The following is a 25,615-nucleotide window of genomic DNA, read 5'->3' as shown; positions in this document are numbered from 1 at the left end:
ATCCTTGTCCATCTACTTTGTAATTCCTTTAATAACTTTGCTGCTCAGTTTCTCAACCTCCATCCCTCCTTCACTCTTCTTCAGTTGTTCCCACAAACAATCCTCTACTTCATTATCACCAGTGTCTTCAATGTCCGTCATCTCATTTTTTGGACGTTCTGTTCTGCAGCAACACCTTTTAACCTTGTTTCTCCAATTTAACTTCCTATCTTTTAGTTCCACCCAATTGTAACCATTGATCAACCAACCATTACTTTCCATCCCATTCCCCGTCCCATAGCAGTGCAGGTGGTGGTGGTGGTGTTTTTCAATGAAGAACTTTTCCTCTTCAACTCTATTGGGGTTTATGACAGAAGAGTAAAGAAAAAATGATCATTTACACTATGTTACACTATATCTCAATAAAGTTGGAAGAAGAGATAAAAATGCTCATTTCTCTTTAACATTATGAAATGATCCACTTCATCTGTTATTTCTCTTTTTCTCTATTATTTCTATTATTTATCTTTCGCACAATGTGTCTGTTCCCTTCCTTTTACTTTCAACTTATTTGTGTCCTCATATTTAAAGTGCAACTCTTGACACAATGTATAGTTGCCTCTGTTTCCTTGTCAAGCGGCAATCTCTGTGTTCTTGCTGGAAATGGGCACAAGAAGTTGTTTCTCATGTGCCAGATTAATATTTTATATCTTCTTCTGGTTGCTGGTTACATAGTTGTACTTTTTTGGTGAAAATTCATCTTGCTGCGCACTTTTTATAATTAATTTATTTTGGGGGGGGCTGCGTTGGGTCTTCATTGTTGCACATGGGCTTTCTCTAGTTGTGGCAAGTGGGGGCTACTCTTCATTGCATTGTGCAGGCTTCTCAGTGTGGTGGCTTCTCTTGTTGTGGAGCATGGGCCCTAGAGTGTGCAGGCTTCAGTAGTTGTGGCGTGTGGGCTCAGTCATTGTGGTGCACAGCCTTAATTGCTTCGCAGCCTGTGAGATCTTCCCAGAAAAGGGATAGAACCCATGTCCCCTGCATTGGCAGGTGGATTCTTAACCACTGCGCCACCAGGGAAGTCCCCATGCTGCACATTTATGAAGCATGTACTTTTCTGTATGTATATTGTTCTTTGAAAAGTTTACTTAAAAAATATATAACACAACAGTCATTTTGTCCACTGGCAATAAATACAGGGCTGTAAATGCATCCCACCTTCACACGCCATAAAGACTCAAGAGTGGCCCTTGAACCGGAAGACGCATGGAAGGGCTCCACACAGCATCTATTTCCTGTAGTTAAGCTGATTCAGCACTGCGGATGTTTTAGTTAGGAGTCTGGGAGGTGGAGGCTGGTGGCTCTTGGTCACTGTTCTCCTCCAAGCTGTGCTGGATCCCGTATCCAAAGTATATGGCAAATCCTGGTAGGGAAATTAGACAATGAGAAGGGAAAGTAGGCAGTCTCCTCACTTATAAATGCCCAATAGGCCTGCTATTATGGTGTCTGACACAGTTTGGGGGAGAAGTAGTAGGAAGAGGGTTGCATTCAGTCATACAAGAGGCCCCATTGTCCAGAAGCTACTTACCAATCACATTCCAGATGCCAAGTTGGACCCAGGTCCCAGGGGTCATCTGCATCATCAGGTAAACATTCACAAAGATGCTCAGCAGGGGGAGGACAGGCAAAGCAGGGACCTGAGGGCAAATGCAGTTAATCCCTGAGCACATCACAGACGTCTGAAAGGGAGGCCCCGACCCCACGTGGGCGGGAAGACTCCAGTCCTGTTCAGGCTGTGTGTTCAGTGCCTACTGAGACTGGGTATGTAAAGCACTGACGGTGGATCAGGGAAGGGTCCCTTGGTTTTAGCAACTCCCCTTCTTCCCTGGTCCAGCAAAGGATGTTTAGACCTCAAAGCGTGCAGACTACATTCACTCAAGGTGGACAGCTGGGCACATGAGGTCACCTACCTTGAAGGGAAGAGGAGCGGGGCTCTGGGGCTGCCTCCAAATGATGACCGTGACCCCCACGATGAGCAGCAGCAGCAGCACAGCCGCTGTTGTGGCCACGGGGTCTCCAGAGAACACGCGGCTGGGCCACCGGGCCAGCACCAGGCACAGGATGGTCAGCAGGAGAACTGCAAGGGTCACAGGGGAGGAGCCCAGGCTCACCTCCAGAAGCCACATAGCTCAAGACCTTGGATCATATCCCTCCCCCAAACTGCCCACATCAAAAAGGGCCATCATCTCCCCACGACTCCTCCTCAACGGCTAAAATAAGCACTTTCACCCCATTTTGTCAATTTCAGAAGACCACCAAAGAGCAATCCCACTGCTCACCAAGCAGTAAGGCACATCTGTAGACAATCTGGCCAGACGTCAGAGTGGGGATGGTGTTGAGAGGGTCACACAGACTCTTTAGAATCCTTGAGTTTCCTGCTTCAGGTACAGATCCCAAAGGACTTGCTTCACATTCAGAAATCTCAATTTCATTTTCTGTTTTCTCATTCTTTCTTAAATTCTGATCTGGTTGGTACCTGAATTAGAGATATTAAGGCAATAGTAACAGTAGCCCCTACTCACCCAGCATAGATGGCCCATTCCTGCCTTAAGCAGAGCAGGACATTTAGAAGGCAGCATGAAGGCAGAAGATGGTTACCGCCCCATCAATTCCCGTGAGGTCAAGACCACTATTCAAGGTGTAGTGGAGTCTCACCTGAGGACAAGAACAGAAAGAACCACCAAGGAGTAAGCGAACAGGGTCCCAATTGACATGAGGTTCACAAGGTCACGGAACTCAAAGAGTAATGCTATGAACCCTAGAATGAGGGCACAAACAAGATGCAAGAGAGAGTGAGAAACCACTGGAAATATCTAAGTTGAGGAAATTGATCAAAGAAGGAGTGAGTTTTGTTTCTTCACCTGCAAGAGTTCCAGAAGCCAAGGTGGCCATGACAGGGGTGCGTGTGCGGGGATGAATACAGGCAAGTCCCCGGAAAAGGAGCCCGTCATCTGCCATTGCATAGGTCACCCGAGACATGGAGAACATGGTACCCAGGAGGCTGGAGGAGAAAATGGAAACATAGGTGAGAACATGGCGAAGTATGACAGACTGAAGGTTCTCCTCCCTAGTCTATGTGGGGTAAGGTATCTTTCCCTCTTGTCTCTCAATGTCCAGGGCTGGGATACCTGAGCATCTGACAGTAGACGGGGAGAAAACCATGACACTGACCTGGATGAAAGAGCGCAGAGGGTGCCAACAGCCACGACATATCTGGCAGGGCCCCACCCAACGTGGAGAAGAGCCTGCGGCAAGGGGCTCTCAGGGTGAATCCGGTAGTAGGGCACCATGAGAGTGAGAGATGCCGAGACACCAAAATATGCCCAAAAGCAGATGAAGAGCGAGATCATGGTGCCCAAGGGGATGGAACGCTGAGGATTCAGGGTTTCTCCTCCTGCAGAATGGGAGGAAGTAGTGGCTCAGGAAAACACACTAAAGTGAAAGTACAAAATCTCCTTCCTTCTTGCACCTCCAAAAGCAGCCAAACTTTCTACCAACCCCATGCCCAAGGGCAGCCCAAACTGTGCCCAAACCCCTGATGGGACACACTGTGACCATGTTACCTGTAGTGGCAATGGCATCAAAACCAGCAAATGCAAAGAAGCACGTTGCTGCTCCATGGAGAATCCCTTCAAAGCCAAAGGGCACAAACCCTCCAGAACCCAGAGGTCCCAAGCTGTGGTGAGAGAAGGAATGAGGAAGAACAAGGGTGAGGTGTGCTCAGCCATCTCTACTGGACCCCTCAGTACACACCACGAGTCCTGGGCTCCAGGACCCCATCATTGGATCCTTCAGCCCAGGTCTCTCTAGTCCCCACCATGTTCCCAGCTCTGCACCCCCCCACCCACACAAGCATTACTAAGGCCAAGGGTACTCTCCTCACCTAGAGGTGTCATTGGATCCGGATGTGTTTAATGTGTAATCCTGTTCCGTGAGCTGCCAGTTGTGCAGTTCCCCCTTAATGAAGCCAGAGAGGATGACGAAGCTGAGAACCAAAAGGTTGATGCCTGTGAACACTGTGTTAACCAGGGCTGACTCACGAGCTCCCAGAGCCAGTAGTCCTGTGGGAAAGATGGAATATGAAACATTCAAAACAACCAAATCCACAGAACACAGACTAGTGGTTGCCAGGGGCCAGGGGTTGCAGGGGTGTGGCGGATGGACAGACTGCTCAATGGGCACAGGGTTTTGTTTTGGGGTGAAGAACATGTTTGGAACTAGATGGAGGTGATGGCTGCAAAATATTGTGAATATACTAAGTGCCACTGAATTTTACACTTTCCAATGATTAATTTCTTATTGTGGCAAACATCTCACAATATACAGGTCTATTAAACTGTCAGGTGGTACACCTTAGACTTATACAACACTGGATGTCAATTATATCTCAAAAAGCTAGGAAAATAATAAAATCATTAATTTTGTGCTATATGAATGTCCTCTCAATTAAAAAAGAAACAAAACTTTGCTCTCAGTACAGAGGAAGAAAGCTGTCACTTGAAAGAAATAATTCTGAGCTGGGGAAATTTTCTCTTCCAAGGGAGTTTTGGGAATGTCTGGAGACATTCTGATTGTCACAATTTGGGGTGTGGGCTTCACAACTGTCTCATAAATAAAGGCCAGGAATGCCACTTGACACCTGGCAATGATAAAAAAGAAAAAACCTGCAATGCATAGGACCACCCCCCACACCAAAGAATGTTCCAACCTGGGATGTCGGTGCCACGGGCGGGAAACAACGGTCTATGTCTCGCCTTCCTGTCTCTCATATTGTAGAACCTTCTTTCCAGTCCTAATCCCCCACCGTTCTGCCACCTCAAGCCTTTCCCATCCCAGTTCTCCCTCCACACCCCCCTCTTCCCATCCTAACTCTGACCCCTTCTCACCAGTCATCAGCAGCACCAGGGCCAGGGCAAGAAAGTCTGGGTACTTGGCCAGGAAGGAGGGCATATGTGGGGAGAAAGTTCCCTGTAACGCCTGAGAGATGTGGTTCCCAATCAGGCTGTCAAAGGCAGAGCTCCAGGCCCTGGCCACGCTTGCAGTGGCTGCAGGTACAGAAGAAGGAAGATTCACTGATAAACATTATTAATCAAAGTCCTACTATGTGCCATGGGTTGTATTTTTTTTTCGGGGGGGGTGGGGGGAGACAGACAAGATACCTAATCTCAAAGAGTTTCTTTTCATGGGGTGGGGAAAGAAGGTGTTTTGCACCTCCAAAAGCAGCCAAACTTTCTACCAACCCCTAACCCCAAGGGGCAAAATAGGCCAACTATTTAATGTTTTAGGAGATACTAATGTTATGCAAGAAAAGAAAGCATGGGAGTGGGACCAAGAGAGCTGGGATGAGGGTTGAAATTTTAAATCGAGGTGTAAGGGAAAATCCCACCAAGGCAACAGCTGAACAGAGACTTCAACATGGTGAGGGGATGAGCCTGTGGGACATGCCTCCCTCTCACCCACTCCCTATACTTCCCTTTCCTTCTGGATTCTTGGTCCATCATTTATGGAAAGCAGGGTAGACCTGTGTACAATGAAGTTGTGGCTTTTTCCTGCCACTAATATCAACTTCCCCCACAACGTGGATAACAAAGTTCTCACGAATGAGTGAAGACCCCAATCCTCCCTCCTAGTTTCCTGATCTTAAGCCCCACACTTTTCTCCCACCCCATCGTCTCACTGATGACATAGGACAGTATGAGGTTCCAGCCAGTGATGAAGGCACACAGTTGTCCCATGGTGACATAGCTGTAGAGATACGCAGAACCAGAGCCTGGTACCCGGGCCCCAAACTCGGCATAGCAGAGCCCAGACAACACAGAAGACAGGGCGGCCACCAAGAAGCAGATGACAATCGCTGGTCCAGCTTTGTTCCTGGCCACTTCTCCAGGCAGGATGTACACGCCGGCTCCCAGGGTACTGCCCACACCCAAGGCCACCAGGTCCAGGGTTCTCAGACAACGAGACATGTGACTTTCAGAGCCCTCCCTGGGCTCCAGCGGCCGCCTGCGGACCAGCTTCTGAGCATATTGACGAAGATCCTGACACAGCATTCTAGATGGTGTTGAGGAGGCTACGATCTGCTGAAAAAGCAAGACACAAAGCCATCAAGAATGTCCATCCGCCCTTGGCCCTGGGAGTCTGATTCCATGGAGTAATGGAGTGATGGGGAGTGGGTGGTAAAAGGATACAGTGGACAAGTTCTCCATCTCTGAGCTTTGGTTTCATGAAACATAAACCAGATTTTTAATATGTTTCAAGGTTACTGGAAGGGTTGCTTGAAGAGAAATCTCAGAAAAACTAACCTGCATTTGGTGACAAATATTTGTTACCCAAGCATTTGAATGTCCCATCTTCCTGTGGGACGTCTTCCTCCTCTTTGAAACCTCAGATGCCCACTCTCTCCTCCTTAGCTCAGAGGAGCATATGAGCTGCAATTGCCTGACTGTCTTTGAGCCTCAGAATTACTATGGCATCTAAAACTCATAAATAGCTAATTACGTTTGTTAATTGAATGATTAGACCAGGCAAAGAACCTAGAAAGAAAAGTTTTCAAAAGCAAAAGCTTCTGACACAGAACCTGGCACACAGTAGCTGCTTAATTGTTATGGCTTGAGTAGATAAGAATGCTGAGGTTTCTTTTTTCTTTTTTCTTTTTTGCCAAGCTGCAGGATCTCAGTTCCCTGACCAGGGATTGAGCCTGGGCCATGGCAGCGAAAGCCTGGAATCTTAACCAATAGGCCATCAGGGAACACACCTGAGAGTTATTTTTTAATTTTTTTTTTTTTTGGGGGGTACACCAGGTTCAATCAACTGTTTTTATACACATATCCCCATATTCCCTCCCTTCCTTGAAGCCCCCCCCCCCCGAGAGTTATTTTTTAAATTCGGGTACAGTTAGTGTACAATATTTTAAAAGTTTGGATGTACAACATACTGATTCACAATTTTTAAAGGTTATATTCCATTTATAGTTATTATAAAATATTAGCTGTCTTGCACACCAATATTTATAACAGCACTACTTACAATACCCAAGGCATGGAAGCTACCTAAGTATCAATCAACAGATGAATGGACACAGAAAATATTATATATATATACACACATACAAACACACACACACAGACATACAATGGAGTACTACTCAGCTATAAAAAAGAATGAAATAATGCCATTTGCAGCAACATGGATAGACTGAGAGATTACCATACTAAGTGAAGTAAGTCAGAAAGACTAATATTATATGATATCACTTATATGTATATGTGGAATACAAAAAAATAATATGAACGAACTTGTTTGCAAAACAGAAACATAGAAAGCAAACTTATGGTTACCAAAGAGGAAAGGTGGGGGGAAGGATAAATTAGGAGGTTGGGATTAACATGTACACAGGACTTCCTAGGTGGTGCAGTGGGTAGGAGTCCGCCTGCCAATGCAGGGGACACGGGTTCGCTCCCTGCCCCGGGAGGATACCACATGCCGCGGAGTGGCTAGGCCTGTGCGCCACAACTATTGAGCCTGCGCTCTGGAGCCCATGGGCTGCAACTGCTAAGCCCATGTGCCGCAACTACTGAAGCCCGCACGCCTGGAGCCCGTGCTCTGCAGCAAGGGGCCACCACAGTGAGAGGCCCGTGCACCACGGTGAGGAGTGGCCCCCGCGTGCTGCAACTAGAGAGGGCCCATGTGCAGCAGCGAAGACCCAACACAGCCAATAAAATAAATAAATTTATAAAAAAAAATGTACACAGAACTATATATAAAATAGATAATAGACAAGGACCTACTGTATACTACAGGGAACTTTACTCAATATTGTTTGGTAACCTAGATGGGAAAAGAATCTGAAAAGGAATAGATATATGTATATGTATAACTGAATCATTTTTTGTACACCTGAAAGTAACACAACATTGTAAATCAACTACGCTCTGATATATATATATATAAAAAAAGAAGTGTCCAGGGAACATGGAATATTTGAGAGCCATTGAATAAAAGCACATATTTACTCAGAGGGAAAAAAAGAAATGAGAGAATTCTGTTTCCTGCCCCTTTGAGGCATGGAAAGTCTCCTCACTACACTGCTCTGCAGGGCTAGCTGACCAGCTCACACACGTTCCCACCTGGGGGCTTCTGCCTGAGATACTCCAAAGTCCAAGCTTAGCATTTTGCTTAAGAGTGTAATCAAGCAGGACCCTGTGAGGCCTTCCCAGAATAGACCCCCACCCACATCCTCCGCCTGACTTCTGTGGGTAGAAAAATTTTAATCCAAGAATAAATGTAATCAAAGAAGTGAGAAAATGCGACAAGAAAGGAAACCAGTCAAGCAAGACAAAGGAAGAATACTTCATCCGTTCAACAAAGTCAAGGACTTTTAGTTCTTCCTCAAGGACTATAAATCATATTCTGAGCCCTTTCCCTTGAGCTGTTTTGCAGATCCTGAAACCCCCACCAGGTAGAAGTTAACTGTATGCTGCGCACAGGCACACGGAGCCCAGACCGGTTGGAACCAGAAGGTAGATGATGCTGGCTCCCGGTTACCTCACCACCAACCAATCAGAAGCGTGTCCACGAGCTGATCACCCCCTGCTCCTTGAACACTGTAAGACTCCTCACGACCCCCTCCAGGGTGGGACACACACTGTAGCCCCCTTTGTCTGGCAAAGCGATAAAAGCTCCTCTTTTCTAGTTCACCCAAAACTCTCCTTGTTTCTACGCAGCACCGGCGAGCAGAAGCCGAGTCACGGCAACAAGAGCAAGCATTCAAAGAGCCAGAACACTGTGATTAGAATCTTGGCTTCACCACCATCTCTGTGTCTTTGAACAAGTCGTTGGCTGCTCTGGACCTCTGTTTCCTTCTTGCTCAAATGCTGCTGAATCCTTATGCACTGTTGGTAGGGATGCAAAATGGCGCAGCTGCTGCAGACACAGCATGGTGGTTCCTCCAGAAATTAAAAATGGAATTACCATATGACCCAGCAATTCCACTACTGGGTGTCCACCCAAGAGTATTGCAAACAGGGTCTCAAAGAGACACTTGTCCACCCATGTTCACAGCAGCACTCTTCCCAGGAGCTGAAAGACAGAGGCAAGCCAAATGTCCATCCACGAAGGAATGACAAACACAGCGTGGTCTCTACCTATAATGGAACATTATTCAGCCTTAAAAAGACAGGAAATTCTGAAGCAGGCTACAACATGCAGGCAACTTGAGGACATTATGCTAAGTGACATAAGCCAGTCACAAAAGGACATTGCATGATTCCAATTCTATAAAGTACCGAGAGGAGTCGAATTCATAGAGACAGAGTAGAATGGTGGTTTGCCAGGGACCAGGGTGAAGGATAAAATTGGGAGTTATTGTTAAAAGGGGACACTTTTTCAGTTTTATAAGAGGAAAAGAGCTCTGGAGATTGGTTGCATGATAAGGTACATATACTTAGCATGACTGAACGGTACATTTAAAAATGGTGAAGATGGTAAATTTTATACTATATGTATTTTACCACCATATTTTAAAATTGCTGCCAATAGGAAATAATAGAGCCAACTTCACAGAGTTCCTGGGTTAGCAAATCCAATGGTGACTTAATATAAATTACCATTTATAGCCTTCTCTGCAGATTCCTAAATCCACAGATACTCCAGATCCTTACAGCGGCCTGGGTATCCCCAGAGGAGGAATCCACAAACACGGAGGGCCAGCAGTATACAGGAGACTGAAATCAGTGGTCCACACACTATATAAGGGTCATCTGTGGTATTGTTTGGACACCAGTCACAAAAGTGAATCTTGGAATCTCCAGGCACTGATCCACCCTCCCCCCGCTCCCCCCCCCAATTCTCACAGGAAAACAACAGCTCCCCGCTCCTTCTGCTTTCATCTGGAAAATGGGACTTTGCACCCTCAGGCGGGAGCCAGGCTGACCCCACTGCACACTTGGATTGCAGAGGTCTCTTTAGGAGCATGTGAACTCAGCGCCCCGTCTCCTACAGAAGAGGGGTTTCCCACGACTTACTAGATTCTTGGAGCAGAGCCTGGAGCCCTGGAGCAGAGTCAGTGAGGGTGAGTTTACGCTGTGCTGGGCTGGAGCTGATGCATCTCCAAACACCGAAGCAGGGAGTCCCTGTGCACAGAAGACAGCCCTGAACCCCTGGGTGGTTGGGGTGGGGATGGGGTTGGGTGGGCGGGGAGCGTCTGCAGGGCTGCTATCAGCCCTTGGCTCTTCTCTGGTTACCCTCAGGGGATGTTCTGAGAGGTTTGTTTTCTTTTTTTTCAATTATGGTAAGATACACATAATATCAAATTTACCATTTTAACAGTTTTTAAGTATGAAGTTCAGTCGTGTTAAGTACATTCACCTTTTGTGCAACCAAACTGCAGAACTTTTTTCATCTGGCAACACGGAAACAACAATTCCCCCTTTCTCCTTCCTCAGTTCCTGGCAGTAGCCGTTCTGCTTTCTGTCTCCATGAATCTGACCACTCTAGGTACTTCATTTAAGTGGAATCATTTACTAGTTGTCCTTTCCTGTCAGCCTTATTTGACTTAGCACAATGTCCACTAGATTCATCCATGTTGTAGCATGTGATAGAATCCCCTTCCTTTTTCATGCTGGATAATACTCTATCATTTGCACACACCACAGTTGGCTTATCCATTCTTTAGTTAATAGGCACTTGGGTTGCTTTCATGTTTTAGTTACTGTGAATAATGCTGCTTTGAACATGGGTGTACAAATATCTCTTCCAGGGTGCTTTCCACGCTTTTGGGTACAGACTCAGAAGTAGAATCACTGGATCATATGGTTCTAAGATCTTATGTGCTTGTGATGGAGAAAATGTTCACATATTGAGGTGTGGGGAAGGTAGTTTGGCTTCTACAGGGTTCAGCCTGAACTTTGTGTGAATTAAAACAGCCTGTCCGACTCTCACAGCACATCTGCTTTAACCACTGAAGTGAAGAACGTCTGTTCTGAAGATAAGGATGAACAGCTCCCTTCTCATGGCGTCCATGGTAACACTCCCTGGGAGATAAAGTTCCCTTCCCAGACTCCAGGGTCCTTCTTTCTCAGTGTCTATGTACTAAGTCTGTCTCTTTTGAAACCGGAATGGAATGTACCCTGTCATGTTTGGTGTATGCTCTTTGTTTGGATAAGGTGTAAGCCTGTGCTGAAAGCCATGCTTCAATGCAGCACTTCCTCAGAGCTGTCTGAGAGGCTGCCTCCCAGACTATAGTCCTCAGTTTGGCTCAAATAAAACTCTTTTGTATTCTTATTATAGATTTTTTATTGATTATTTCCTTGGACACTTTAATTCATTTGATCATCAAGGATCCTGGGGAGAAAGGGCTGTAAAATTGGGAACCCCACTTACAACCCTCCTCCTTCCCAGTCCTTTTACACTACTCGACTTTCCACAGTCTACACGTGGCCTAAGACACTCCAGTGTGGGGAGCCCAAGCCCAGCTGGACCCCAACCAGGAGAAGGGGAGATTAAAATCTCTGATGTTAAATCAAGGAACAAAAACATTTAACAAGCCTGTGTCCAGCCTTGCACAGGGTGATGGAAGAGGATAAAGGGGAGTGTGACTTGGTCCCCTTCTTCAAGAAGCTCTGTTTGCTGGGAGAGCTGATGCAAGAGGTCAGGAGGTCTACTCTACAGGGGAGGAAAACCCGGGAACAGGAAGTGGAGTGGTGAAGTGGGGGAAAGAGGGGACTGCTGAAGGGTTGACTAGATTCTGACATGTATCAGGTGACCCATGTGCTAAAACACTGGGCACAGACCATCAAAATGGGCCTTAAATGTAGTAGTTGACTCCTACATTAACTTTTTTTTTTAATTTAAGTATAGTTGATTTACAATAGTGTAAATTAAAAAAAAAAATCCAACCACACAGGATGGAATGGAGTGACTTAAACTGTTGTGGAGAGTTTAGGTCTTTTTTAAGGCTGAGTCATACACCGTTGTGTTTGTGTATCGCACACATCTTTCTCCATTCATCTGTTGATGGACCCTCAGGTTGCTTCCATATCTTGGCTATTGTAAAAAATGCTGCCGTGAACATTGAGGTGCATGTATCTTTTCAAATTATTGGTTTTGTTTTGTTTTTTTTTCAGATATATACGCAGGAGTGGACTTGCTGGGTCATATGGTAGTACTACTTTTAGTTTTTTGAGAAACTTCCATACTGTTTCTCACAGTGGCTACACCAATTTACATTCCCACCAACCAGGTACGAGGGTCCCCTTTTCTCCACATTCTCACCAACATCTGTTAATTGTGCTCTTTTTGGTGATACCCATTCTGACAGGCCTGAGGTGATATCTCATTGTGTTTTTGATTTGCATTTCCCTGAGGATTACTGATGTTGAGCGCCTTTTCATGTGCTTGTTTGTTGGCCATCTGCATTTCCTCTTTGGAAACACGTCTATCCATTTCTTCTGCCCATTTTTATTACTTTTTTATTTACTTTTAAAAACATGAGTACTTTTCTTTCTTTTCTTTTTAATTAATTAATGAATTTATTTGTTTATTGGCTGCCTTGGGTCTTCATTGCCGCGTGCAGGCTTTTCTCTAGTTGTAGCCATCAGGGGCTACTCTTCATTGCGGTGCACGGTCTTCTCATTGCAGTGGCTTCTCTTATTGAAGGCTCTAGGTTTTGTGGGCTTCAGTAGTTGTGGTACGAGGCTCAGTAGTTGTGGTGCACGGGCTTAGCTGCTCCACAGCATGTGGGATCTTCCCAAATCAGGGATGGAACCTGTGTCTCCTGCATTGGCAGGTGGATTCTTAACCACTATGCCACCAGGGAAGCCCTGGAATTTCCAAATCCTGTACAAGATCATCTGGGTTTTGCTGAAGAAGTTGATCTTACAATAAGAACTGAGGAGCTTGGATATTCAGACTTATACCAGCTTGTACATTTGCTAGTCTCTGAAAGTAAAGCCAAAGAATGACTGCAAAAGGTAAACTGGGAAGCACCTATGGAGGGTTTCCATAAACACGAGACTACAGCTCACCAGAAATGTAAAGAAACTGTCCACCACTTACACCAGGTTATCCCAAAAATCTTCCCACAGGCAACAGATGGGGCTGAGGCAGGAGCCAGATGGCCCCCAGGCTGAGCAGCTGGAGTCTGTCCCTGTGGACAGATGCTCCAAATAGCAGGAGCGAGAGAGGAGCTGGGCCCTGCCCAGATAAAAGATGGAAACCACATAGTTCTCATTCGCAAGGCCTGGGAGACCTTCCCAACTCTACAGGCACAGAAAGGCTCCTTGAAGTTCAGAAAGGGAGTGATCTCAACCCACCTATAGGCCTCTTTGCTCGAATCCATCTTGGCTAAGAGATGCGTGCACACCACGGGAGGACCCTCAGATAAAGCAAACAGGGACTCAGGACCAGGCAACGCAAGATGATCGGCCAAAAGAAACTTGGAAGAAATGCCCCATGTAAGTGATTCAAACTACCACCAGGGCACAATGTCTCTGAGCCCACTGGTGTGTGCCTATTCACACGCACTCTTTTTCCTCTGAAGAGAGAATCTAGTTTTTTCACTACTTTCCTCCTCTTTGTGGAAATTCACTTTCTGCAAAGCCATATGGGCCATGGCCTTGTCACTGGCCACGGGTCTAGTGGCTAGGGTTCGGCACTCTCCGTGCCGGGGCCTGACTTCAATCTCTAGCCAGAAAGCAAAATCCTGCTTCAAACTGCTGCAGGCCGAGGCCCCCTGAGATGAGGGCAAAGGTCCAGCAATGAAAGTAGAGGCCAGGAGGAAAAAATTTTGATTATTTCAAAGGACTTGGAAAGACATTCCAACAACACTCTGGCACGAATCCAGGGAGGTTCCTGAACCTTCAGAATGATCCCGTATTAAACTTCAGTTTTCTAGAAGGAATAGACAAAGAATTGGCAGGAATAAGGACATGCACTTATTTGGGCTACTATGCATACTATTTCCCTTGTGAGAATTGCTGACAAACTTTCTAAAACCTTACAGAAATGAGAGAAGGAAAGCCCTGCCAAGGTTATAAATGTGCAGCTACAGCCGTTTGGTGGCCCTTCAAAAGTAACCTGCCCACATTCCAGCCCGACTCGAGATGACCTTGGCTGCTTTCATCGCAAGAGACACGGACACATTTTAAGAGAAACTGTCACAAATGAAGAAAGGCTTTTCATAAGACATCCACCTACATCAGTCATTTCATGATTTTCATCTGAAAGTGAGAGATCAGGTCCAGGGAAAACATTCTCATCTCACAGAACGCCTTCACCACTTTCCTCTCCCCCTCTCTTCTCTCTCCTCCTTCCAATTTCTCTCTGAATTTCTTTTCTCATGCAAAATGATCTAGCCAGCACCGTTCGTAGATGAGACATGGTTTTAAAGTCTCATTTTCCACTTCAAGAAGTTTAACAAAATATATTTTCCCCTCAGATAGTGTGTACTCCCTTTGATAATACGTTACTAAATAAAATTTTTCTCCATCTTGGGACATGTAAAATATGACACGTACATGTGATTCTTTCATCATATATCTCATCAAATACAACTGAGCACTGACTGTATTCCAGACACTATTTTAGCTGCTGGGAAGCAAATGGTGGTCAAAAGTATGATCGGCTGAATGTATCTCCCTGATCTCAAATTCACAGGTTGAAATCCTAACCCTAGTGCCTTAGAATATGACTGTATTTGGTGACAGGGATTTAAAGAGGTAATTAAGCTTAAATGAAGTCATTAGAGTGACTCCTAACCCAATATGACTAATGTCCTCATAAGAGGAAGAGATTAGAATGCAGAGAGCACACACAGAGACCAAGGGGTGAGAAACACAGCACATAAAAATACGAGACACCTGGATATAGTGAACTTCAGATAAACGGTGAACATTAACATGTATGTTTTAATACTTAAATTATATATACATATTTATGCATATTAATTATATATATATATGCATGTAAATACACACGCACAGGAATACCTTGCTTTACTGTGCTTAGCAGATACTGCATTTTTTGCAAGTTGAAGATTTCTGGCAATCCTGTGTTGTCCAAAGATGGTTAGCATTTTTTAGCAATCGCGTTTTTAAATCAAGGTATGTATATATATTTTTTTCAGCAGAACACTATTGCACACTGAATAGACTACAATGTAGTATAAACATAACTCTTCTATGCACTGGGAAACAAACAGAAAAAAGAAAAGGTGTGACTGCCTTTTACGTCAGTTCTCTCGGGAACCAAATGGGTAATATCTCCAACATATGCCTGTATTAGCTCTTCAGTTGGGTCATATCGTTCAGTTGTTACAGAAAGTGCACCATTCTTCTTTCCTGGAAAATTGCCCACATTCTGCTTTTGGCTGATTGTGTTTTCCTTTGAAATGTGAACCTATCTCTTAGGTCTGCTATGCACTGGTCATTGATCTAGAGGCTTGATTACATTCTGATTCAGCTTTTCATCAACACTATCTTATTGGCAGTGTTCTGTATTGTCTATTACAGCACATTGGGTAGCACGTGATACCTGGCTGTCCCACAGCAGTAAGGGAAGACCCATAGCCAGGTGATGTCAACCTGTCCCATCAAAGTTTCACCCAACAGTTTCAGTCTCCATTAATTGCATCCTAAGCCTGTAATTTCATTAGGGCTTGCAAGACAGTGATTTTCCTAATTCTGTTCATCCTCCTCCATCTATGTTTTAATTCATCCAACAACTTTGCCACTCAGTATCCTGACCTTCATCCCTCCTTCTCTCTAATTCAGCTGTTCATTCCCGCAAACACTCCTCTGCTTCATTATTACCAGTGCCTTCAGTGTCCATCGTCTCAATTTCAAGCATTCTGTCTCGCAGCACCTTTTTATTTTGTCTTTCCAGTTTCACTTCCTATCTTTTAGTTCCAAGCAACTGTAACCACTGATCAACAAACTCCTACTTCCACCCCCTTCCCCCACCTCTGGCAATGCAGTTGTTTTTATTTTTCCAATTAAGAACTTTTCCTAATCGACTCTACTGTATAACTCTAAGAGCCTGTGGCAAAAAAGTAAAGAAAAATGATTATTTACACAATTGACATGATATCTGAATAAACCTGGGGGGAGATACAAACGATCATATTCCTCTATCATGATGAAATGATCCACTTTACCTGTTATTATTCTCTTTTTCTTAAAGTCAGCTTTGCCTGATGTTAATATAGCTATGCCAGCTTTCTCATGTTACAGTTTGCAAAATGTATCTGTTCTCTTCCTTTACCTTCCAACCTATTTGCTCCTAATCTTTCAAGTGCAACTCTCGACACAATGTATAGCTACCTGAGATTCCTTCCCATGTGGCAATCTCTGTGCTTTCACTGGAAAGAGGCGCAAGGCAGAGCTTCTTATGTGCAGGTTAATATTTTATTTCTTCTTCTGGTTGCCTCTTACACTGTTGTACTTTCTTTGTGAAAATTCATCTTGCTGCACACTTACGAGGCAATGCACTTTCCTGTATGTAAAATATGCTTTAAAAGTTTATTTAAAAATTACACAACATTACAGTCATTTTGTCCACTGGCAATAAATACAGGGTTGAAATGCTTTCTGCCTTCACACTCCATAGAAATTCACAGCGTCCCTTGAGCCAGAAGATACCACCCATGTATGGAGAGGCTCCACACAGCATCTATTTCCTGTAGTTAAGCTGATGGATGCATCACTTAGGGATGTTTTCAGTCTGGGAGGTGGAGGCTGGTGGCTGTTGGTCACTGTTCTCCTCCAAGCTGTGCCGGATCCCGTATCCAAAGTATATGACAAACCCTAGGAGGGAAGTGAGACAATGAGAAGGACTTATAAATGCCTTATAGGCCTCCTATTATGGTATTTGACACAAGTTTGGGTCGAGGTAGTAGGAAGAGGGTTGGGTTCAATTATTCAAGGAGCTTGTCTATCTCAGACAGCCACTTACCAACCGCATTCCAGATGCCAAATTGGAGCCAGGTCCCAGAGGTCATCTGCATCATCAGGTAAACATTCACAAAGATGCTCAGCAGGGGGAAGACAGGCAAAGCAGGGACCTGAGGGCAAAGTCAGTTAATCCCGGAGCACATCACAGACGTCTGAAAGGGAGGCCCCGACCCCACGTGGGCGGGAAGACTCCAGTCCTATTCAGGCTGTGTGTTCAGTGCCTACTGAGACTGGGTATGTAAAGCACTGAGTGTGGATCAGGGAAGGGTCCATTGGTTTTAGCAACTCCCCTTCTTCCCTGGTCCAGCAAAGGATGTTTAGACCTCAAAGCGTGCAGACTTCATTCACTCAAGGTGGACCGTTGGGCACATGAGGTCACCTACCTTGAAGGGAAGAGGAGCGGGGCTCTGGGGCTGCCTCCAAATGATGACCGTGACCCCCACGATGAGCAGCAGCAGCAGCACAGCCGCTGTTGTGGACACAGGGTCTCCAGAGAACACGCGGCTGGGCCACCGGGCCAGCACCAGGCTCAGGATGGTCAGCAGGAGAACTGCAAGGGTCACGGGGGAGGAGCCCAGGCTCACCTCCAGAAGCCACATAGCTCGAGATCTTGGGTCACAGCCCTCCCCCAAACTGTGCACATCAGGAAGGGCCATCATATCTCCAAGACTCCTCCTCAACTGCCAAAGACACAGACTCCCTTGTCAATTTCAGAATACCACTGAAGAGCAATCCCGCTGCTCACCAAGCATTAAGGCACATCGATAGACAATCTGGCCAGATGTCAGAGTGGGGATGGTGTTAATAGCGTCACACAGACTCTTTAGAACTTTTGAGGTTCCTGCTTCCAAAGAAATATCATCAAGATCAGGTAACTCAATTTCCTCTGTTTCCTTCTTCTGGTACCTGAATTAGGGGTATTAAGGCAATATTCACAGCAGCCCCTACTCATCCAACATCAGACAGTCTAATCCACCTCTTTCCTGTCTTAAGCAGAGCAGGACATTTAGAAGGCAGCATGAAGGCAGACGAGGGTTACCTCCCCTTCAATCCCCAAGACTCCAAGACCCCCAGGCAAGGTGTAGTGGAGTCTCACCTGAGGACAAGAACAGAAAGAGCCACCAGGGAGTAAACAAGCAGATTCCCAATTGACATGAGGTCCACGAGATCCCTGAACTTGAAGAGTAATGCCACGATGCCTAGAATGAGGGCAAAATAATGAGGTGGAGGGAGTGAGAAGTTGGAGGAAATACCCAAGCTGAGGAAATGGATCAAAAAGGGGTGGGCTTTGTTATCCACCTGCAAGGTTTCCAGAAGACATGATGGCCACAATGGGGGCTCCTGTGCGGGCATGGATCCGGGCAAGTCCCTGGAAAAGGAGCCTGTCACTTGCCATTTCCCTGATCAGGCGCGGTATGGGGAAGAAGATGCTCTGGAGTCTGCAAGGGAAGATGGGAACATGAGGTCGTGGAGAAGCAGGACAGACCAGGGCGTCTGCTCCCCAGTCTACCTGGGGTAAGATGTCTTTCCCTCTTGTCTCTCAACCCAAGGGCTGGGATAGCTGAGCATCTGACAGCAGACAGGGGAGAAAGCTTTGATACTGACCTGGATGAAAGAGCACAGAGGGTGGTAACAGCCACGACATATCTGGCAGGGCCCCACCCAACGTGGAGAAAAGCCTGCGGCAAGGGGCTCTCAGGGTGAATCCGGTAGTAGGGCACCATGAGGGTGAGGGCTGCCGAGACACCAAAATACGCCAGAAAGCAGATGGAGATGGTGATGATGATGCTCAAGGGGATGGATCGATTAGGATTTAGGGCTTCTTCCCCTGCAGGATGAGTCAAGAAAACACATTGCTGTGAAAGCACAAAATCCATTTCCTTCTTGCACCATCAAAAGCTGCATAAGCTTCTCCCCACCCCTAAACCCAAACGCACCCCAGTCTGATCCCAAACCCCTGATGGGACACACATGACCATGTTACCTTTAGTGATAATGGCATCAAAACCAACAAGTGCATAGAAACATATAGCTGCTCCATGGAGAATTCCATCAAAGCCAAAGGGCACGAATCCTCCAGAACCCAGAAGACCCAAGCTATGGTAAAAGAAGGAATGAGGAAGAACAAGGGTGAGGTGTGCTCAGCCATCTCTACTGGACTCCTCAGTTCATAGCACGAGTCCTGGGCTCCAGGACCCCATCATTGGATCCTTCAGCCCAGGTCTCTCTAGTCCCCACCATGTTCCCCCCTCTGCCCCTCCCACCCATGCGTTACTAAGGTCAAGGGTACCCTCCTCACCTAGAGGTGTCACTGGATCCAGACGTGTTTAATATGTAGTCCTGTTCCGTGAGCTGCCAGTTGTGCAGGTCCCCCTTAATGAAGCCAGAGAGGATGATGAAGGTGAGAACCAGAACGTTGATGCCTGTGAACACTCTGGTGACCAGGGGCGACTCACGAGCTCCCAGAGCCAGTAGTCCTGTGGGAAGGATGGAATATGAAACATGCAGAATAACTAAATCCATAGAGACAGAACGCAGACTAGTGGTTGCCAGGGGCTGGGGGTTGTGGGTGTCGGGTGGATGGATGGACAGCGGCTGCTCAGTGGGCACAGGGCTTCCTTTTGGGGTGATGAACATGTTTGGAACCAGATGGAGGTGATGGTTGCACAACAATGTGAAGATACTACTTGAATTTTACACTTTAAGATGGTTAATTTCTTATCGTGGCGATCATCTCACAATACACACACCTAACAAGTTATGAGGTTGTACGCCTTAAACATATACAATGTTGTGTGTCAATTATATCTCAATAAAGCTGAGGAAAAATGGTTAAATGGTTAGTGTTATGCCATGTGAATTATCTCTCAATTAAAAACGCATCTTTTGTCTCAATACAGAGGAAGAAACTTGTCAATCTAAGTAAATGATTCTCAGCTGGGGTTGATTCTGTGCCCCCAGGGGACATTTGGCAATGTCTCAAGACATTCGGATTGTCACAATTTGGGAGACAGGCATAGCCAGGATCCAGTGGGAAAGGGCCAGAGACGCTACATGTCTGATAACGATAAAGTTAAGAAAATCCTACAATGCGAAGGTCAGCCCCCCCCCCCCCAAAGGATGCTCTAGCCTAGAGGGTGGGTAGTGCCAAGGGCGGGAAGAATGGTCTATGTCCTGCCTTCCTGTCTCTCATATCACAGACCCTTCTTTCCAGTCCCAATCCTCCACCTTCCTGCCACCCCAAGCCTTTCCCCCCTCAGCTGTCCCTCCACGCCCCACTCTTCCCATCCTAACTCTGACTCCTGTCTCACCTGTGAGCAGCAGCACCAGGACCAGGGCAACAAAGTCTGGGTACCTGGCCAGGAAGCTGGGCATGTGCACAGAGAAGGCTCCCTGCAACGCCTGAGAGATGTGGTTCCCAATTATGCCGTCAAAGGTGTAGCTCCAGGCCTTGGCCACACTGGCGGTGGCTGCAGGGGCAGAAGAAGGAACATTTGTTGACACACATAAATTGAGCCCCTCTGTGCACCATGGGACGTGTTTTGCGGGGAAAATACAAAATATCAAATCTCAAAGAGTTTCTTTTCATGAGGTAGGCAGAGAAGACCCAGATGATTCACAACATAGGGCAACTGCTTCATGTGTTAGCGGGAGATCAGCGTTTTGTGAGAAAAACCAGAAAGTGGGAACAGGAGGGGTGGGAGATTATAGAGTAGACATTTTATATGAGGTGGTAAAATAACATCCCCCAAAGGAAACGGCTGAGAAAGTACTTCAAAATAGTGAGGGGATGAGCTTGTGGGACGTGCCTCCATCTTCCCCACTCCCTACACTTCCCTTTCCTCTGGGTTCTTGGGCCATCATTTAATGGAAACCTGAGAGAGCCGAGTAGAGTGAAGTTGTGGAGTTTTCCTGACACTATTACCCTCCTCCCCCAGCAAAGTGGGTAACAAAGTGCTCGTGAATGGCTGAAGACCCAGATCCCCACTCCTAACTTCTGATCTCAAGCCCCCACACCGTCTCCACCCAGCATCTCACCAAAGACATAGGACAGTACAAGGTTCCAGCCAGCGATGAAAGCGCACAGTTCCCCCACACCGATGTAGCTGTAGAAGTATGCGGAACCAGTCCATGATACCCCTGCCCCAAGCTCAGCGTAGCAGAGCCCGGACAACACAGAAGACAGGGCGGCCACCAAGAAGGAGATGGCGATCGCTGGTCCAGCGACGAACAGGGCCACTTCACCAACCACGATGTACACTCCAACCCCCAGGGTGCTACCCACACCCAAGACCACCAGGTTGAAGGTGTTCAGAGAGGCTGAGGGACTGCCAGTCTGCTTTCTGGGCTCCAGTGGCCGCCTGTGGACCAGCTTCTGACCAAATTGGCGGAGATCTGGACACCGCATCCTTGATGGAGTTGAGGAGCTAAGATCTGCGGAGAAAACAAGACACAAAGCCTTCAGGAATGTCCATCCACCCTTGGCCTTGGGAGTCCGATTCCATGAAGCAATGGAGTTATGGGGGGGAGGGGGCAGGTGGTAAAAGGACACATTGGGCAAGGTCTCCATCTCTGAGCTTTGGTTTCTTCAAACATAAAGAAGGCTTTTTTTTAAAGGATAAAGAAATTCGTTTATTTTATTTTTTAAATTTATTATTATTTTTGGCTGCGTTAGGTTTTCATTGCTGGGCTCAGGCTTTCTCTAGTTGCAGTGAGTGGGGGCTACTCTTCATTGCAGTGTGTGGGCTTCTCATTGCAGTAGCTTCTTTTATTGTGCACCATGGGGTCTAGGCATGCGGGCTTCAGTAGTTGCAGCACATGGGCTCACTAGTTGTGGCTCACAGGCTCTAGAGCGCAGGCTCAGTACTAGTCCACACAGGCTTTGTTGCTCTATGGCATGTGGGACCTTCCCGGACCAGGGATTGAACCCGTGTTCCCTGCATTGGCAGGTGGATTCTTAACCACTGCGCCACCAGGGAATCCAAGAAGACTTTTAATATGTGTCAGAGTTACTGGAAAGTTTGTTTAAAGAGAAGTGAAGTGGAGTGCATTATGTCTCCTCAAAATATACCACTTCCGAATATGGATTGGTTTGAGCTGAAGGCAATCAAGACCCAGCAGGCTCAGGAAAAGTTTTTTCTCTCCCTTAACTGCTCAGAATAATGTAGATTAGGGGTCTATGCCAGGAAGAGAGCTATTACCAGAGATAACTTTGTATCTCAGAAAGGCTTATCTGCATGGAATAGCAAACATTTGTTTACCAAGGGTTTGCTCTTCCCATCTTCCTGTGGGATGTCTTCCTCCCCTTTGAAGCCCCAGAGCCCTACTGGCTTCTCCTTAGCTCAGGGGAGCAGATAAACCTCAACTGTCTGACAGTCTTTGAGCCTCAGAGTTTTTATGGGGATCTAATACATAGCAAACTAAACTTGTTAATTTGACTTATGTCAGCTTAATTATTAGACCGGCCAAAGAGCCTAGAAAGAAAAGCTTTCTGCCCCTACAGAAGCAAAAGCTTCCAGCACAGGGCCAGGCACAGTAGGTGCTTAATTGGCACGAGTTGAGTGGGTAAGAATGTGGATTTTTAAATTGAAATCAACCAACTCTGCTGGTTCAAATCCCTCTATACTACTTATTAGTTTGTCTGATTTTACACAAACTACATACCGTCTTTGTCCTCCTTCTCCGCACAAAATGGGGGGAAATTATTACCATCATTATGGCCTCCTTTCTTTGATATGTGTGACGTGACTCTTTTAGGAGCTTGGTGATCAGAGAGCCCAGATTCCATCCATTTCTTCACCAAGGATCCTGAAACCTGATAGCTTTCCATTTTATTACTTGCAGAGTGACATGGAGGTGGAACTCTGAGTTGGGGCAGAATGACATGGAATTTGTAGGCAGGGACAGACTCCAGCCCAGCTCAGTCCAAGCATCAAACCAGAGTGCCCTCCCAAGTGCCTGGAGGGAGACAGGACTGACCCTCATTCTGAATCAGAAATGAGGGATTCTGTTTCTTATCCTTTGGGGCATGAAATATCTCCTCACTACACTGCTCTGCAGGGCTAGGCTGACCAGCTCACACACGTTGCCATCACGTGGCTTCCGCTCCAGATACTCCGAAGTCCACATTTAGCGTTTTGGTAAAGAGGGAGCATGTGAGGAGCCAGGAAACTGTGATTAGAAATCTCAGGTCCATGAACACCCTTGTGCCTTTGAAAGCGTCATTAAATTCTCTGGACCTCTGTTTCCTTCCTGCTCAAATGCTGCTGCTGAACCCTTGGGCACTGTTGGTAGGGATGCAAAATGGTGCAGCTGCTGTGGATACAGCATGGTGGTTCCTCAAAAAATTAAAAATGCAGGGGCGGGGGGGCGGAGGGGAAGCTGGGACGAAGTGAGAGAGTAGCATAGACATATATACACTACCCAACGTAAAATAGATAGCTCGTGGGAAGTTGCTGTATAACAAAGGGAGATCAACTCGATGATGGGTGACGCCTTAGAGGGCCAGGACAGGGAGGGCGGGAGGGAGTTGCAGCAGGGAGGGGATATGGGGATGTATGTATAAATACAGCTGATTCACTTTGGTGTACCTCAAAAACTGGTACAAGAGTGTAAAGCAATTATATTCCAATAAAGAGCTTTAAAAAATTAAAAATACAATTACCTTATAATCCAACAATTCCACTTATGGGTGTCCACCCAAAATAACTGAAAACAAGGTCTCAAAGAGATATTTGTACCCTATGTCCATAACAGCAGTATTCACAGTAGCTGAAAGATGGAAGCAACCCAAATGTCCAACGGTGAAGAAATGGATAAATGCAATGTAGTCTATACCGCCAGTGGAATATTATTCAGCCTTAAAAAAAACAAGTTCTGACACAAGCTACAACATGGGGAACCTTGAGGACATTATGCTAAATCACATAAACCACTGACAAGAAGAAACATACTGTACGATTAGACTTCTATGAAGTATTTAGAGTGGTCAAGTTATAGAGACAGAAAGTAGAATGGTGTTTTGTCAGGAGCTGGGGTGAGGGAGAAATGGGACGTTACTGTTAAATGGGGTCGCAGTTTCAGTTTTACAAGATGGAAAGAGCTCAACAGTGTAACTAAGACATGAAGCAGGATCCTATGGTCCTTTCCCCCCTTCCAATGTCCTCCACTTGCTTTTGTCTGTAGACAAATTTTAGCCAAAGAATAAGTGTAAACGGGGAAGTGAGAAAATGCAGAAACCAAGGAAAGCAGTCAAACAGGACAAAGTAATAATACGTTAGTCATTAAGCAAAGTCAAGGACCTTTCTTTCCTCCTCAAGGGCTGTAGATAATATTCTGAGCCATCTCCTGCGAGCTGTCCTGTAGATACTGAAATCCCTACTTGTAGATACTGAAAAGTTAACTACATGATGACCAAACTGTAGCCATGACACCACCTGCCACAAATCTGAGAGCTGGTCTCAAAAAATGGGAACAAATCAACCCTAAAACTGAAGATGAACTGTACTCGAAACAGTCACGATGACACTGATCAGGCCACCACGTGACCAATTTCAAGACGACGGTCAGAGCTGACTGTGCTGTTTCTGCATGTAGTCCCCTCCCTCCACATATTCACCCCTGAAACTCCCCTTTAAAAGCCCTTGCCCACTGACTGTCACTGTAGGGGAGTCAGTCTTTGGACATGAGTCTGCCCTCTTCCCCCCCCCACCCCCACCCCCAGCTGCCAGCCTCCAGAATAAAGCAACCTTTCCTTTCTACCAACCTATCCTCTCAAGTATTGGCTTGTGAGTGGTGAGCAGCTGGACCTCAGTTTTGGTAACAACTATATTTAACATGAGTGAACTGTACGCTCAAAAATGGTTAAGATGGCAAATTTTATGTTATGTGTACTTTACCACCATTTCAAAATTTGCTGCCAGTAATAAATAACAGAGCCAGCTTCACAGAGTTGTTGGGTGTAATAAACCCCAGGTGATTCATATAAATCACCACAGTCTTTCCTAGCAGAGAACAAAATCCACGAATGTTCAAGTCCCAGATGAAGAACCAGAAAATACAGAGGGCCGACAGCATACAGGAGGCTGAATTCAGTGGTCCACATATTATAAACTCTATATAAGTGTAATCTTTATTGTTTGAACACCGGCCCAAAAATGAATCTAGAGACTCCAGACATTAATACAATCTCCCGCACACCACCTCTTCACACACACACACACACACACACACACACGCACACACACAGAGTTCCCAGCTCCTTCTGCTTCCATCTGGAAAATGGGACTTGCCACCCTCAGGCTGGAGCCAGGCTGACCCACTGCACACTTGGATTGCAGAGGTCTCTTTAGGAGGATCTGAACTCAGCGCCCCGTCTCCTACAGAAGAGGGGTTTCCCAAGACTTACTGGATGTGGGAGCAGAGCCTGGAGCACTGGAGCAGAGTCAGTGAGGGTGAGTTTACGCTGTGTTGGGCTGGAGCTGATGCATCTCCAAACACCGAAGCAGGGAGTCCCTGTGCACAGAAGACAGCCCTGAACCCCTGGGTGGTTGGGGTGGGGACGGGGTTGTGTGGGCGGGGAGCGTCTGCAGGGCTGCTATCAGCCCTTTGCTCTTCTCTGGTTAGCCTCA

At 46.2% G+C, this 25,615-nt stretch overlaps 2 protein-coding genes across 2 annotated transcripts; both read right to left on the bottom strand.

Annotated features, from left to right (window-relative positions):
- Positions 1 to 1,307: 1,307 nt before the first annotated feature.
- LOC130838641 (cationic amino acid transporter 3-like) lies at positions 1,308 to 6,089 on the bottom strand. The gene is made up of 11 exons (XM_057712055.1): positions 5,717 to 6,089; positions 4,926 to 5,084; positions 3,923 to 4,100; positions 3,603 to 3,715; positions 3,211 to 3,433; positions 2,901 to 3,040; positions 2,695 to 2,797; positions 2,319 to 2,515; positions 1,950 to 2,116; positions 1,568 to 1,676; positions 1,308 to 1,402 (listed from the first exon to the last, which is right to left on the bottom strand). The coding sequence occupies exons 1-11, from the start codon at positions 6,087 to 6,089 to the stop codon at positions 1,308 to 1,310; spliced, it is 1,857 nt and encodes a 618-aa protein (XP_057568038.1).
- A 10,661-nt stretch (positions 6,090 to 16,750) lies between these two features.
- On the bottom strand, positions 16,751 to 21,393 carry LOC130838726 (cationic amino acid transporter 3-like). Its single transcript, XM_057712208.1, is given in 12 exon segments — positions 16,751 to 16,774; positions 16,777 to 16,838; positions 16,987 to 17,095; positions 17,369 to 17,535; positions 17,731 to 17,891; positions 18,082 to 18,184; positions 18,285 to 18,424; positions 18,591 to 18,813; positions 18,970 to 19,082; positions 19,285 to 19,462; positions 20,297 to 20,455; positions 21,024 to 21,393. Coding segments are annotated over 12 exon segments (1,809 nt in total).
- Positions 21,394 to 25,615: the final 4,222 nt, after the last annotated feature.

This window comes from Hippopotamus amphibius, chromosome 16 (assembly GCF_030028045.1).
Source record: "Hippopotamus amphibius kiboko isolate mHipAmp2 chromosome 16, mHipAmp2.hap2, whole genome shotgun sequence".
NCBI classification, from domain to species: Eukaryota; Metazoa; Chordata; class Mammalia; order Artiodactyla; family Hippopotamidae; genus Hippopotamus; species Hippopotamus amphibius.
The sequence above is the reverse complement of the archived record's forward strand: the minus strand, read 5'-3'. Positions and strand labels throughout refer to the sequence as shown.

What these genes read in the sequence shown, in the direction of transcription:
- LOC130838641 (XM_057712055.1), bottom strand. Translation starts at nt 6,089, where the DNA reads ATGCTGTGTCAGGATCTTCGTCAATATGCTCAGAAGCTGGTCCGCAGG. An exon ending in CCTGGTGCTGCTGATGACTG is followed by an intron (nt 4,101 to 4,925) that starts GTGAGAAGGGGT and finishes TCTTTCCCACAG; the next exon opens with GACTACTGGCTCTGGGAGCT. An exon ending in CAGATGTGCCTTACTGCTTG is followed by an intron (nt 2,117 to 2,318) that starts GTGAGCAGTGGG and finishes TGACCCTTGCAG; the next exon opens with TTCTCCTGCTGACCATCCTG.